General features: G+C 45.9%; 1 protein-coding gene across 1 annotated transcript in view; it reads right to left on the reverse strand.

The window, feature by feature from the left end:
- Positions 1 to 15,179, reverse strand: part of KIF6 (kinesin family member 6) — a 372,644-nt gene that overhangs the window by 71,920 nt on the left and 285,545 nt on the right. The window contains exons 14-15 of the mRNA XM_069488531.1: positions 14,643 to 14,751; positions 4,272 to 4,327 (exon numbers count right to left, since the gene is read on the reverse strand). Of these exons, the coding sequence (XP_069344632.1) occupies positions 4,272 to 4,327; positions 14,643 to 14,751 (165 nt within the window). The remainder of the gene's footprint in view (positions 1 to 4,271; positions 4,328 to 14,642; positions 14,752 to 15,179) is intronic.

Raw genomic sequence — 15,179 nt, forward strand, 5'->3', positions numbered from 1 at the left:
ATACATCCTGATGGCACTGAGGTTAAGAGTGTAAAAACCGTGTATCTTAGGATCTATGATATATGGTAATACCCACCTTACAGGTCACATCTCTTCCTTGTGAGGATTAAATGAGGTAATATGTGTCAAGTTCTCAGCCCAGCACCTGGTAAGTGCTCAAGAAATGTTGGAGTCTTCTATTGTTGTTGTCTTGTTAATGTAGAGCTGGCCACAACAGTAACAGAAGGATATACTTGACTCAGGTCATCATAATCTAGCCAAACAACCTGGATGTTGTCTTTTCCTTACTCTAGGATAAGATAAGAGAAGCCAACATGCAGGAGGTAGGTCCAAAAGCAAATCTCAAATGAAGATTAAGTACAGAACATGCATAAAACTGACAAATAGAAAAATGAGTCTTCTTTCTTCTGCTGACAGAGACTCAGATCTGAGACACGATTGTCCCACATCCTGAATGTATAAGAGAAACGTTTTTAAAAAGGGTATTGGTCCAATGGTGGGTTGCAGTCCTCCTTTGAATTTGGAGTATGGGAAAGAAAACCTCCAGAATATTTTTATAGCTTTTCTAGCGTTTTTTTTTTTCTTTGCCTCTCACTAACAGCTTCTTCTATTACATTCCCTATGACTTTTGAATTGATCGCTGAGTGCCTCACCGAAAAACCTCTGCACAGCCTCCTGTGATGTGAGTTTTCATTTAGGCCTGGAGGGGTCTGTGGTGGGATGAAGAGGTGCCAAGAGTTGTCGTTCAAACTCTCTTCACCTGCCTCCAAAGCAGCTGGTTCCTGGATTGGTCTAGGAGTGGGCCTTACGCCAACGAACAGCCATTCATTGTCTTTTGTTGCCAAAGACAATGCTGCCAGTGGTAGAACACTGATGTAGAAAAACTATGCCAGAATGTAGTAAGTGAAAAAATGCCTGCTTTATGCCACTGCCTCTAAAGCAGTCTACTTTTCTCACAGTTTGGGCTCAATAGCATTTTTGGAGACATGATGGATGGCAGTAGGGTGTATATGAACGTATCCAAAACACAGCCCATGTGACGAAGATCAGCCTCATGCTGTCATGTATGTGACAGGTAAATACAATAAAAATGGCTCTCCTATAGAAAAAAGGGCCTTATTATTTCTCAGGGAGATTCTAAATTGGTTACTTCTTCCATTTCTGATTTCAACTTGTTTCAGCATCAGAATTGATATAAATGGTGTATAAAGAAGGATAAAAAGGAGTTTGTGGCAGGAGTTTATCTACTTACTTGGGGTGTCTACTTATAAGAAAAGGAAATAATATGGAAATTTTGACTGACTGATTACACCATGTAAAAATTAGATGTTATGTGGTTACTGCTGAGTTGATAGCCTTTAAGGATTTTGAGACTCAAACTCAAGAGGCAGCTCTAGATCACAATGTCGGAGGAAAAAAATCACCCGAGGAGACAGTGGCAACATGAACGTGTGGGCTGGCTGATTGCAGTTCACAAACACAGGCTTTGTTTCCTCCCTGCGGGCCAGTTACGTGTGCCATCTGCGGCATCCCAGTCTTGCCGCAGGGTCCAGAGTACGATGTGGCACAGTTTGGGAGTGGGGCTGAGTCACCATCCCGCGCTGATCATGGTGTATCTATGCCATGCTCCTCCCTCCTGACTCCTACAGCCACGAAAGGACCCCTTGGGGACTGCAAATTCCATTTGATTTCATTTCTCCTTAGGAAAAAATGCACTCAGTGATGTCATAAATTTCCTGAAACCAGTTTCCTTCAAGGTTGCCTTGGAAATTTTAAATATATATACAAGTTCTACCTTATACATCCTTAATTTTAACCTGGTGTCTGAGATGTTGTGATGGTGGGCTACCCCCTGTGGTTAAGCACTGTGAGGGGCTTATTCAGTGGGGGTGAGTCTTCATGATCCTCTCACCTGGGCACCCTTGGATCAAGAACACAATTTGAAAGGTGAGTGGCCAGGAGATGGGTCTTAGTTTGCTATTTGCTTAAAGTGAAGAGAGGACATTGGCTTTATTAGCACCAATGAATTAACCACTTTCTCGGTAGCAACAATGGAAGCTTGAATCTCAACATTGGTTTCTGGAAAAAATAAAAATTCACTTTCCCTGGGCTTCTGCTAGTATTATCTGGACTCTGTGTGGGAATTACAAACAGACACCCTCTCTGGGCAGATCAATTACAGCCCTTACTCAGTGGGCCCTGGCTCTTGGGCAGGACACAACCTATGCAGTACAGGACAGCCTCCAACCTGCCTGATCTTGAGAATGTGGCAAACTGGACCCACCAGTATACATTATTGCACAAAAATTATGGAGAATGTATCATTATTCTCATTGTACTCAGAGTAAAAAACGAAGTATATTAGTATTGTCAATTGGTGCCTTCCACCATTAGTCTATTTCATCAATGTTGGAACAGTTTTATTTTGGTTTATAGACTTCAATGCTTTTAACTTTATATTATTTCTCAGGGAGAAGCAGTTTCTAAAAGGTCTTTCCCTCCTATCCCTCCAAGTATGAAAACAGACCATTGGGTCCTTTGAGGTCAGACAGTGCTGACAAATTGGCCCCAGATCCACTGAAATCTGCTTCCCCTTTCCTCCCTGCTGTGGCTTCCTTCCAGGTGACTCAAGCCAGGTAAGCCACCACTGCCCTGCTCTCTGGACCTGGCTGCCCCCTAGCAGGGTGTTGCTTTCTTGCCTGTAGTCCTGGCAGTGCTCATGGGGCATCGGACTAGAATCAATTTCCTCATTGCTTTGGGTCACTGAGCCCTTTGAGAATCAAAGGAGCTATAGATACCATCTCTAGAAAAATGCATACACTCCTAACCCCCAGGTTTTTTTTTTTATTCAGTTTTAGAATGTTCAGGAATCCAGGCCCAGAAAGGGGTGTATAATCTTTTTTTCTTTCTTTTTTTCTTGTGCCAGAGAGCCTTTGGAAGTCTGATGATGCTATGGATACCCTTTCAGAATAATGGGTATTTTAGGTCCATAAAATAAAACGTATAGACTTTTAAGAGAAACTAATTATATTGAAATAGTTATCAACATTTTAAAACTTCTTGTGATATAAAAACAGCTATGTAGCTTTTTATATAAATGCATTAAATAACAAGATCCAATGGTGAGTCTAATAACTACTGTAAATTTGGACTGATGAGAATAAAAGATATTTTGCGAGATCGGCCACACTGCGATGTGGTATGAAAGCGTCTGCGACTTCCACTGGTGGCAGGTGCTGCCAGTTCTCTGGGGTCTGCTGCCTGCGTTCATCACTGAAGTGGTGCTAAGTTTCAGTTAGAGGTTAGTAAAAATACAGGAGCATTTCTCCTCCATCCAAGCTCCTGGACCTTAGGTCAAGAACCCCTGAGACACAAGGGTGCTGGGTGTGGCTCAGGGCCTGGCTGCCTCAGTCCTTTCTGCCTTAGGCTACAGAGAGGAACTTGGGGCTCCTGTTTCCTCAACTAAGACAACCCGAGGCCATCATGATTTTGCACATTCTTTTGGGAAAGCTAAAGGGGCACTCGTGTGTTGGGGGAGTAAAGAAGGGGAGAAGAGGGAGCCAGGGAGCCAGCTGCGAACAGGTAACTGCTGCCCCGCCGAGCGCAGAGGCGAAGGTACAAGGAATCCCCTCTGTGAAGCTGCCCCAAGCTGGGAGATGGGTCTCTGTTGTGTCTTCTAGCTTGGGGTGTAAGAAACATTTTCCTCTTGCGCTGAGAAATATTTGAGGCACACTTTATTGAGTGCCATGACATGGCCTTTTCGGGGATGCTCACCTGAGCGAGGGAGCCCTGTGCACCAGCCTGTGCCCCGGGGAAGGCACAATGGCTCATGTTTGCTTCTCATCCTCTCGCTGGCTTACTGAATGGTGCTGAAAAATGCATATCTGTGCCAAAAGTGCTAAGTGTAACCTTTGAGAGGTGTGAAAGTGTTTCACGGTACTTGAAAATGCACTATGATGTCCCTGTAATCGTGGGGTTATGACTAGCTGAGCTATTGTTGAAAAACCAGGGGAAACCAGAACTTTCTCATTGAGATGCTGGGGCTCGGGCCTGCATAAGAATAAAAAGTTCAAGTTCTAGACAAAAGAAAGTGCTTTTCCTGGTGGGTTGTGGGAGAGATGACAAACGTCCAAGGAAAGGCTCTCCAAGCAGCTTCCTTGGCAGGGGTTCTCCTGAAACTCGGCTTCACGGCTATTTGGAGGCACATCATGACCTGATTTGCACCGGGAGAATGATCTGTGAAAGAGGCTCACACAATGGCATCTGCTTACCAATTTTACGTCTTGCTTCATTTATACTTTCTCCCAGGGCTTTTGCTTCAGAAAATCTGGAGAAAAAAATGATAATTTTACTTTTTCTGTTTATCCTATATTATGTTTTAAAAATAATAGATTTCTGAGAGGTTGCTAAAATATTATAAAACGTTATTAAAAGACATAAAAGCAAATCTAAACAAGTAAAAATATTAGGCTTAAAAATAGAGAAAAAATTTGTATTAATTACAGGTATTGTGAAATTTTGCTCTACCCAGCATAGAATTTTCATTCTCATATTCTCTAATTCATTATTTTTTATTTGCATTGTTTTATGATGCAAGGGTACCAGAATAAAGCATGACTGTAAGGTTTCTATACTGTGATCTATTAATTATAGCACTAAGATCTTATAGTCAAAGAATACATACTTAAGTAATATTTTTTTTTCCTGATTATAGAGTAATATATCAGAGGTTGGAAAGCTATGGCTGGTTTTAAGACAGATCCAGCCTGCTGCCTGTTTCTGTGAATAAAGTTTTATTGGAGCCCAGCCATGTCCATATATTTATGTATTGGCTGTGGCGGTTTTCATGCTACAACAACAGAGCTGAGTACTTGTGACAGAGACTGCATGGCCTATTTACTACATGGCCCTTTATAGAAACAGTGTGCCAACTCCTGTTATATATGATTATTAAACTAGATTTTGAGAATAAAAAACAAGAAAAAAAATCCCTAATAATAGCCTACCCAGAAATAAGCACCTCTTGATATACATATTCATCCAGTCTTTTTTCTAGCCAGTTTTTATAGGGCTGAGATCATAATATGATTTTGTGCCCTGATTTTTTTTCACTTAGAATTATAAGTCCCTCCCTATATTATTAGAAATTCTTATCTTTGATGACTGCATACTACTCTACAAGATAGTTGTGAAGATGTTTAGTTAATGATTTCTCTGTGTTTTCTAACATATATTTATGAGATACCCACTATAAGCCCAAATTTGTGCTAGAGAAGTGGTATAAAATACGGCCTATGTGAGAACCATGTGGTTCAGTCCCCTACACGTACTTTGCCCTTACAAAATGTTAGTTGTTTCACTTCCTCTCCTTTCTGCCATGGAATTAAAGAGGAAATTGAAAGCTTATGAGACAAAGTACATAATATATGGCTAAATTAAACCACTGTGCTATCTTGGACAACACTAGTCACGCCATTAGACAAGGGAGGGGCCTGTTCATGAGTGGGAGTTACCAGGGAAGCTTCATGTACAAGGCAGGATTGACCTGGGTTTTGTGGATGCATAGAAGTTTCTAGAAAACCTTTTATTATGGAAATTTCCACATATACATAAAACAGAGACAATAGTAGAATGAACCCAAATACCCACCATCATATTTTATTAATTGTCCAATTTAATTTTAACTGTCTGCTCTCTCCCCTCTCCTCTTCCCACTATCCCCCCTTCCAAATCTTGCTGGATCCCAGCAAATCCCAGATGTCGTATTGTTTCATCCCTACATACTTCAGTTGCATAGGATTTTGTTAGAGGAAATGGGGAGAGGAGGGCATTCCAGGCAGGGGAACAACATAAGCAAAGGCCAGAGTGCCACGACTGCTCTGTGCCTGATGGAAAAGAAGTGTGAATTACGTCGTTGCTATTTTTTGAGCCTGTCTGCTTGGCCTGGAACTGTAGACAGGAAGTTTCCAGGGAAAGGGACTAAATTTTCTCTCCAAGTTATGTTTCTCGTGACTCCACCTTGGCTCCCTTATTAAGGCTGTTCAGGCTCATTGTAGATTATGTCCTCTCTTCAGAGAGGTCCTGTCACCTTCTGGAGAGAAGTACAGTTCCATTTGATGCAATTTGAACCTTTGCATGCTGTGTAGGTCACTATGCTGGGCGTCAGCTCAGACAGCCTATGGTGCCGGGCAGGCATAATCTGAGCTTTGGTTCAGGCCATTTGGAAGACAAGGACCATCTTTATATTCTATGTTCTGCCAAAGGAGGGACTAGGACTGTGTGATCACTGCTATATCCACCCCCAGATATAACAGGATTTGACAGTCACACATTGATCAATGAATGACTCCTCTTACTGCCCATTCCATAGAGTTCTGGAAGCTTTAGACTCTTTGGAATAAGGAAAATACAAGAGCAAAGCTGCGAAACTGCTGAAATTCATGTCACTATTGGAGAAAACCAGAATATAGATAGAAAGGGAAATACTATAAACAGAAGAGCCAGTTTCCACTGTAGCACTGCCCAGAGAAGACCCACAGGCCTGGGATGGAGTCCCCCAGCCTTGGCAGTACCCAGATGTCCACAGGGGCCTGGCAGAGGGACCTGCGTGGTGCTGTGGTCAACCCTCTCTGCAGAGCCGCCCCAGGCCAGAGCAGGCAGAAACTGTGGGGGAAGCCACGAGCTGTTCCAGTCTGTTTAGCTAAAAAGGGCTTTCCCACTGGAGAGGTGTGGTCTGAGGGCTGTGCCATCTTCATGAGACCATTTTCCCTTCGCTCTGGAAGTTGTCACCACTCCAGGCCACCCCACCCACATGTGTTTCTGATGCCTGGTTGTCAAGACAAACTCCGAAAAGCCCAATCCTGAGGGAGGAGAGGGAAAGGGAAAGTGTCAAGGGACGTGGGAGAGATGAGAAGACAAAGGAGGAGGCTAGAAAAGAAGTGAGAAAGAGGGTGACCCCACCATTTCTGCCATGTCCTTCCTGGCTTGCCTGTGTCTCCACAACTCCCCAGCCAGTCCAAGCCTCCCTCATTCCCCACGCCCTCCCTTCCTCTCGCCCCTGGGCTAAATTCTGCTCCTGTGGACTTTGCTGGGGGAGCTTCTTGACTCCTGACTTCTATAAGAGGTGCATTCCCCTTGATGAGATGGCTCAGGGCGCCAAGCTCTGTCCAAGGTGGTTGAAGCTATGCTGACTTTTCCCAGGGCACGTTGTGCCCCAGACAACATCCTGAGCTGCTGCTCACTGTTGAGGAGGCGTGGTCTATGTGGGAAAGGCTGCACCTTGGGGAGGGACTGGGAGAAGGATCCCTGACTCAGCCAGGACCAACCATGAGCCCCCAAGGGTGTCTTACTAGTGGTGCCAGAGCATTCCTATCAGAGTGTCAGTAGCTGTGTGGCTCACTTTGGGGAGTGAGCACAGCTGGGTGTAGTCCCAGTGTGGATGCTGGCAGGCTGCTGTGTTCACCTGCCCAGAAATAGCTCCAGGTTGGGGCAAGGACTGGGCTTGGAAGGGTAAGGAATGCAGTGGCCTGGCTTCCCACGACACCCCGCCCTCCCCATCTGACATGTGAGGCAGGTACTTGCAGACACCAGGGAAGTGCTCTGTCATTGGCTTCCATGGCCCCCAGCTCTCCTGTCTTTTTGGCTCTCTCTCTGGCAGCTCTTTCTCAGTCTCCTTTACAGACTCTTCTGCAGCTGTTCCTTGATGGAGGTAATCCTCAGGGTTTTAGGCCTTCTCCTCACTTTGCCTACTCACTCAAGGCATTTCATCATGCCAGTGTCGTCTTTGCTATCTCTGCTGATACTTCTCATATCTCTGTCTCAGCCCTGCTTTAGTTCCTGGCCCATGAATCCAGTGGCCTGTTTGATGCCCTGCAGATAACTAAAATTCACTGTGTCCACTGAGAACGGATCACCTCCCCTGAACACGTCTTTGGAGAGGGTTGACCACAGCCTCTGTTCCTCCTGTTGTTCCTCTCTCAATGCACTGCACCATCACTCACCCATGGCTCACGCCAGTCACCTGCACATCATCCCTTGCCCCTCTCTTCATCGGCCCTGCACTCAGTCCTGGCGTCTCAGCCACTCTCTCCTCATTGTCTCTCACTGCATTCCACTCAGCTTCATTCCTACCCCAACTGCCCTACAGCAGAGCGCTGCCCTCCCTCTCGCAGATGATTGCAACCACTGCTTGCTCCTTCCTCTGCATTCACGCTACCTGCCTTCAGACTGGTCCCCACATTCTAGCCTGAGTGGTGCTTCTTAAATGCAGGCCTGATCCTGTCACCTGCCTGCTTAAAACTCCTCAAGGGCTCCCCAGTGACCTCAGGAGAAAGTCCAAATTCCTCAGTAGGGCAACATGGACTCTTCATGCTTTGGCAGCTGCTACCTTCTCCAGCTTCTCTTCTTACATCCGCCCACCTTTGCAGGCTAGCCAGTTCCATCAGGTGTCACACTGTCGCTTACCTTGGGGACGCTCCCTTTGCTCGGAGCCTCTATCTTCAACTAACTGCTACCTAACCCCTCAGTTTCTGCCTCCAGATAGCTTTCCAGGACCACGCAAGTCTGCAGTGGGTAATGTCCCCACGTGCTCCATGGCACCCTGCACTTCCATCATCACAGGCAACTAGCATACTACATGCGAATTGCCTGTTCATGTGTTTGTTTCCCTTTCAATATCATAAACTCCACGAGGACAGTGTCCACATCTATTTAATTCACTGTTACATCCCTGGAGTTTAGAACAGGGGCTCGCACCTAGTACGCATTCTATAAATATTTGCAGAATAAAAGATGATAAGCATGTGAGCAAGCATGTTGCAAAGGCAGCTTGTGCGAGGGAAGAGCACTGGGCTGGGAGTCAGAAGACGTGGGTCCAGTGCCTCCTCCACCTCTTCGCAGCTGGGGCTCAGATTCCTCATTTCTAAGATTAGGCTGAGACGCCTCTCAGGGCTGGGTTGCTGTGGAAAGCTCCTACAGGCAAAAGTGTTGTGTGTGTGTGAATTATGAGCACTGCCAGGCCGGGTAGGAATCCCGTGGAGATGTGATGAACTGTGAGGTGGGATTGCGTGTTGGAAGCAGTAACTACGGATGATGGTTTGTCTCAGCAAACCAAAGGATAAGAATGGGCAATGGTCAAAGACCCTCCAGAAAGTTGCCAAGTTTCCCACCTTCAGCGGGAATGAAAAGTTTGGGGGAATTAAGGTAGAATCCCACATAATGTCCAAGACCAGTTCCTGAAGGAATCCCATCCTGCCCTTGGTAAGTGTCAGGCAGAGATATTCGCCACCACCGGGCAAGCATGTGGCTCTGCCCCAGGGCAGTTAGAACCCCACACAATTCACTAAGGAAGGGGCAACAGCTGCTTTAACCTATGAGCCAAAGAGAGGAGCTGATGCTCATTAGCCACTCAGGCCCCAAGAGCCTCTTCGCTCATGTTCCCTGACACGTCAGCTGAAAGTGCTTCCTCAGGCCAGTGGGAAAAATATGTTGCTCCTACAATATCTTTCCTAGAGTTCTTGTCTAGAGTGACTAACTTAATATGCTGATTTTTCATAGCGTGAACATCCAGTACTCTTTTCCGTCCAAGAGGAGGACAGGAGACTAGGCCTATATTTGGACATTTCCTCCCTCTGTAAACCTGTACGTGTACCTTGGCTGCCTCCATTGTATTGGGATGAAGATCCACCTTTCACTCCCCTTACCCCTTTATTTAAACACCAATATTCCTCTTCTCCCATCCAAGTACTAACTAGGCCTGACCCTGCTTAGCTTCCAAGATCAGACGAGATGGGGAGTGTTTAGGGTGGTGTGGCCACAGACCCTACATTCCTTTTCTGTGTTGTCTCCTCCTCCCAGCAGGATGGCTGCGCTCTGGTCTCCCATCCAGCAGCTCCTTCCCTGACCCTCAAAAAGCCTGCTGCTGCGTTCTCATGCTTCTGGGAAGCTGGAAGTATTCTCTAACAGTTTTCTTGGCTGCTAAGATTTCTCAAAGTCAATTTCAAATTGTCATTCTCAAACAAAAAAGTGTTTTTTGACAACCCCTTTTGTGGCCACCATTGTTTTAAAAATTATGGGGAGGCTGACAAGATTCTAATCTAATCTCTACTCTCAGAGTTTATAATTCTAGTTCAGCAGACAAGGTGTAAATACAAAAAACAAATGGAAAAATAATAAAGGTCAAAATTGAAGTCTAATAGGAACCAGGGAACTCTTATTTGTTATGGGCGTTACTTCCAGATGGTGCCACAAGATTTCTCTCCACCCTTGGTCCAGTTTTCCTGCTGGTTTTAGATTCTTGTTCTATCCTAATGCCAGAAGGATCCAACTGAGTGAGAAGGGGCAATTTTCTTTGTTCTGTTCACATTATCAACATCTCCGTTTCCAGTTGCAGTTAATCTCCCCATTTATTTCTTCCTTTGTTATTTAATGGAACTCTGTGACTGAGGGATTCAATTTCTATGAAAGATTTGACACAAAAGAAAGTCAGCTAGCAGTGCCTGGCCACTGGTATTTGCCAAGCATGGGGTTTCCAACCTCTCTTCATATTATTATATACCATGAGGATGAGTCACACCTGGAAAATGTAGTGATTTTGAATTGCAGTTGTCCTCTACTGAAAAATCTAGCTTAAGAATTGGTTCACATGCACTAGTTCATCGAAGGGCAAACATCCCATTACTGTGCCAACATCTTATTTCTGTTGTCACAGACGGGCAGCACAACTTCCTCCAGTGGGGGCCAGGGCTTAGAGAGGCTGAAGATTCCATGTGGGGGCAGCAAAGGGTGCAGGTAAAATGGGGAAATGAAACCCCTTCTGTTAAGTAACGTGCAATGTACGAGCCACTCATTGTCCCCTCTTGCAACCCTGCATCAATTCTTGTTCTCTGGGGGAGCTGAGGGAGTCAGAAAGGATTGCGGCTCACCAATAATCCCTCTGTTTGGGCTTAGAACCTATTTGCTATGGGCTAGAGAGGCTGAACTCACCCAAGGCTTTTGTGTGGGGGTAGTGAGTTCCAGCCTCTCTTTTGTGGCACATTGCCAACATGATGTCCCAGCACCAGAACCATCAGACCACAGAGTTACTTGATGTGAGAAGCGGGAGTAAAATGGGAGGCCAGGTGGGTGGGTCCTGGTTGCTGAGGGCTATTAGAAAGCAGAGACTTAGCGCAGAGGTAGGAAGCAGTAATTGAACGCCATCCTGATCAAGCCCCTCTGGTCCGTGCCTGTATTCCTGGGACTGGGCCGGTTCTCCCTGTACCTCCCTAGAGGGAAGGGGAGCAAATGTGTGGAAGGGGTCAGAGTCACTGGAAGGGCATTAAGGGCGACATGGAGATCACCCCGATGAGCACCTGTGGGGCCTTATTTTGATGTCTGCTGTTGGGACGCTGGTTGTGCAGTTATTTGTTCTCAGACAAAAACATTTTTCTTAGTCCCTTGCCTTAAGCAGTTATGAACATGTAATATCTATTAATAATAATTGAATAACCTCCATGAATGCAAATAAGAGCTCCAGTCCTGAGATTGAAACAGTCCTTTCAGGATTGGTATTACAGTAACATTAAACAGATGTAAAAATTTTTTAAAATGTGGGCTGGTCTCCTGACTTTTCATTTGATTTAAAAAGACTGATTTACTGCTGAGAAAACCTCTTTTCAGAGGAAAGCTTTGTGTAAGTTTCACTAATTTCCTTGTACTATGGCCACTTGGAAGACCGGATCATCAGTGTTGCCAGCCCATCCTGCGTAACGTAGATATGTTTAAACCCAGAAGCACATTTGTCACAAGCGTTGTCAGAACTCTGCTGTACTAGAGTTAAGTGAGCTCTGTATTAGAAGGCTTCAAAAGACCACAACATCCTCATCGCCCCACCGCCCCCCTCCCCGCTCCAAACTCCCCGCTGGAAACAGACCTAAACTCGGGCTACAAACCAGATGCAGGAACTGTGCCAATTTTACAGTAAGAAAGATGAAATATTATGTCCTCCCTAAGACAGTGGTTCTTCAACTTGAGTGTGCAGAAGAATCCCTTGGTCATTTTTTTTAACCTGTAGTGTTGTGGGGATCCTACCTCAGAGGTTCTGGGTCTCAAGGTCTCTGGACACTGTCTGAGCCAGTGGTTTTCAAACTTGGTTGCTACTGGAATCTGCTTTTTAAAAAAGGATGCTCAGGCCCCACCTAATTACATTAGACTATCTGGGGAGTTGGGCCCAGGCTTTGGGAGCTTTTAAAAGCTCCATGGGTCATTTTAATAAGAAGCCAGGGATATGAGCCCCTGGTGTAGGGTAAGAAACCTCCAGTATAGACGCAGCTGAAGGCTCTCTGGAAGTCTATTGGATGTGGCAGCTGTCATAGAGCTTGACGGGCTTATCTTCAAACAAATAAGGTATCTTGCTCTAACACCTCCGACAGGCCATATTAAAAATACATGGCTTCAACACGGACAAGCAGTAGAAAGCATCTGAAACCCTCGGAATTCACATGCTACAGTTTGTGCAAATGTGCATGTATCCACTTTTCTAGGGAGACTGTCCTCAACTTTGCTAGATTCACTCTCTTTTCTCTCCCACTCCCTTGTATTCATTTACTCAGTCATTCCTTTTTATCCCCCTGCCCTGCACCCATTCTTATAAGTACACTATAGTACTGTTTATGTATGTTTTTGTTTGCTTTATAGGCATCTATCTGTAATTTACATGGATGACGTGCCCTTGCCCCGTGCTGTGCCCTTACGCTCTGTCCTTGCTGGCACGCACACTTCCAACCCCTCGCTCCCACCTGCTGCCTGCTCCACGGGGCTCCCCACTGCTTTGCCTGTCCACTACCCCTGTCGTGGACACCCAGCAAACACTGTTGCTGCAAGTAGCCTTCTGTTTGTCCCCTTATGAACCCGCAGGAGAACTTCTTGGGAAATACACTCAGAAGTGGGCTTGCTGGGTCCCAAGGGGGTGCATATATTTCTTTTGGCTAAGGAGGGTTGAACTGCTCTGCAGAATGGCTATACTCTCTGGATTCCCCAGGTGATCTCAGATCTGCCCCTGCTGAAGCGTAAAAGCCGTTCTGAGTCCAGGCGGGGCCCTCAACCCTCAAGGCTGTGTGCCTTTCCTTCTCCTGGTTCTGCCTTCTCTCCATTCCCTGTGGCAGCTGTATTAAACCTTCATCCCGATCCTTAAGTTCCCCCTTCTACCTCAACTTCTTTTTCACACAAAAAATAGAGGTCACCTTCAGTTTTCTCCCTTCAGTTCTACATGCAGAGCATCAGCCATCGTGATTTGTTTTTCCATTCCTGTTTCCTTTCAGGGCTAACCTCCCACTGAGCCCCTGATTCTCTCCCCACCTGTCTTCCAGAAGATTCTGCGTCAGCTTTTCCCCTTGTTTCTCCACCTCTCTCTTACACTGGCTTGCTTCTGTGGTATATAATCTTGGCCAATTCTTTCCCGTCCTGAAACCAACTTCCCTTCTCCTTAAGCTAACTCCCTGTGTTCTTTTAAAAAAGGTTTTTCACCTATCACAAACTTTTCAAATGCATTGTCCCCACCTTCTCTGCTCCCCCAAGTTCTTCCAACTTGCTCCTTCATGTCACACATCCAACCGGTGGTGTTCTAGCTGCCAAGTCCATGGGCACTTCCCAGCTCCGTCCTGCTCATTTCTTTGTAGCATCTGGCACCACTGACAGGCTGTTTCTTCTCAGAGATGTCTCTCCTCTTGGCTCTTGGGACGTGATTTCCTCCTAGTTCTCCCACTCTTCTCTCCCGGCTTCTCCTCAGTCTCCATCATGGCCTCCTCTCCCTCTCCTTTCCCTGGAAAGGCTTTCCCCCTAGGGGTTTCCCCTCTAGGACTCTGCACTCCACGTGCTCTCCTGAGAGCCTGTCTACTTCTTAGGCTTCCTTGAATTGTCATTTATAAGCATATGCCTCTCAAACCTGGATCTCATTTTAATTCAACAAATGGTTCTTGAAAGCCTACTGTGTGCTAAGATCCAGAGTCACACGTGACATACCAGAGATCACAGTCTAGAACACTTTTTTCTGAGCTCTAGATCCACATATCTGGCAGTCTTTCTGTTTGCTACAGTTTGAGGATATGTGTCTAATTCTCAGACTAGCTGAAAAAATTATACATCTCTAAGTTTTTTCTAAAGGGGTCCAGAACACAGTGTTGTTTTGACAACATGTCAGCAGATGATCCTGCCTGCTCTGACTTTGGCCTGCAGAACGCACCAAAGGCCTCTGGGTCACAGGATGTGTACAGGTTTCCTCTGAGTGCAGGACTGCTCTCCATAGCAGCTGGAGTTCTAAGAATGTAATTTGGTCCATAGATTTCTTTTCCCTGCCTTTGCAACAGTAAGAGACATCGATAGAGTCACAGGCCGATGACAATTGATGTATGGTGTGAGAATTGTGTATCACATTGATACTATCAGTAACAGACCCTAAGGTTGCTTTCCCAATAGTACTGGCATGATGAGGCTCACACAGGAGACAGAATTGTGCCAGGTTGGACAAAATTAAACGTGAAACTGAATAAATGCCATGCCTTTCTTGTAAAACTTGGGCTGGGCATATTAGGAAGGACAGAGTAGCAAATCTCCTCTAGGCTGGCCTGGCTAAGCCTGGGAGGACCAGCTGCTCTCTGAGGTGGCCTTACCTCTGTTTCAGAATCTGCTTGTTGTCATCGATGGTAACGCTGTCAGCATGGTCCCTCTTGAAGATTTCAAAAGCCTCCTGGCGTCCTAGTGACATTTCCTCTCTCATTCCTGTTTGAAGACACAGGGATATGGCCTTAGTCACAGCATCAGGACACTATTAATTTCATTGTCACTCTAGGCAGAGCACCAACCCAGGCCTGGCTCCGAGAGGCCCTCAGCAGACAGGCTCTGACCAGACAGGTGGCCCCGGGCTCTTCCAGCTGGCCACAACCCACGGGGCAGGCCCTTCCAGCGACACCCGCCGCATGCACCCCACAGGGCTGTGCCTGCACGTCCATGTGACTTGCCGAGGGTGGGTTTTGGAATGTTTGGTCAGAGGAAATGAAAACCAGAGAGCCAAGCCCTGGACTGCCGAGGACATCTGCAAATGCACTTTCCGCCACCGTTCCGTGCCACTTTTCTCCCTGTTTTCCTGTTATGCCCCATTTTGGTTTTCTGTTAAACGTCACCCTGAATTTCCAGGCATTTAGTTAGAA

The sequence above is a fragment of the Eulemur rufifrons genome, chromosome 15 (assembly GCF_041146395.1).
Source record: "Eulemur rufifrons isolate Redbay chromosome 15, OSU_ERuf_1, whole genome shotgun sequence".
Classification (NCBI taxonomy): Eukaryota; Metazoa; Chordata; class Mammalia; order Primates; family Lemuridae; genus Eulemur; species Eulemur rufifrons.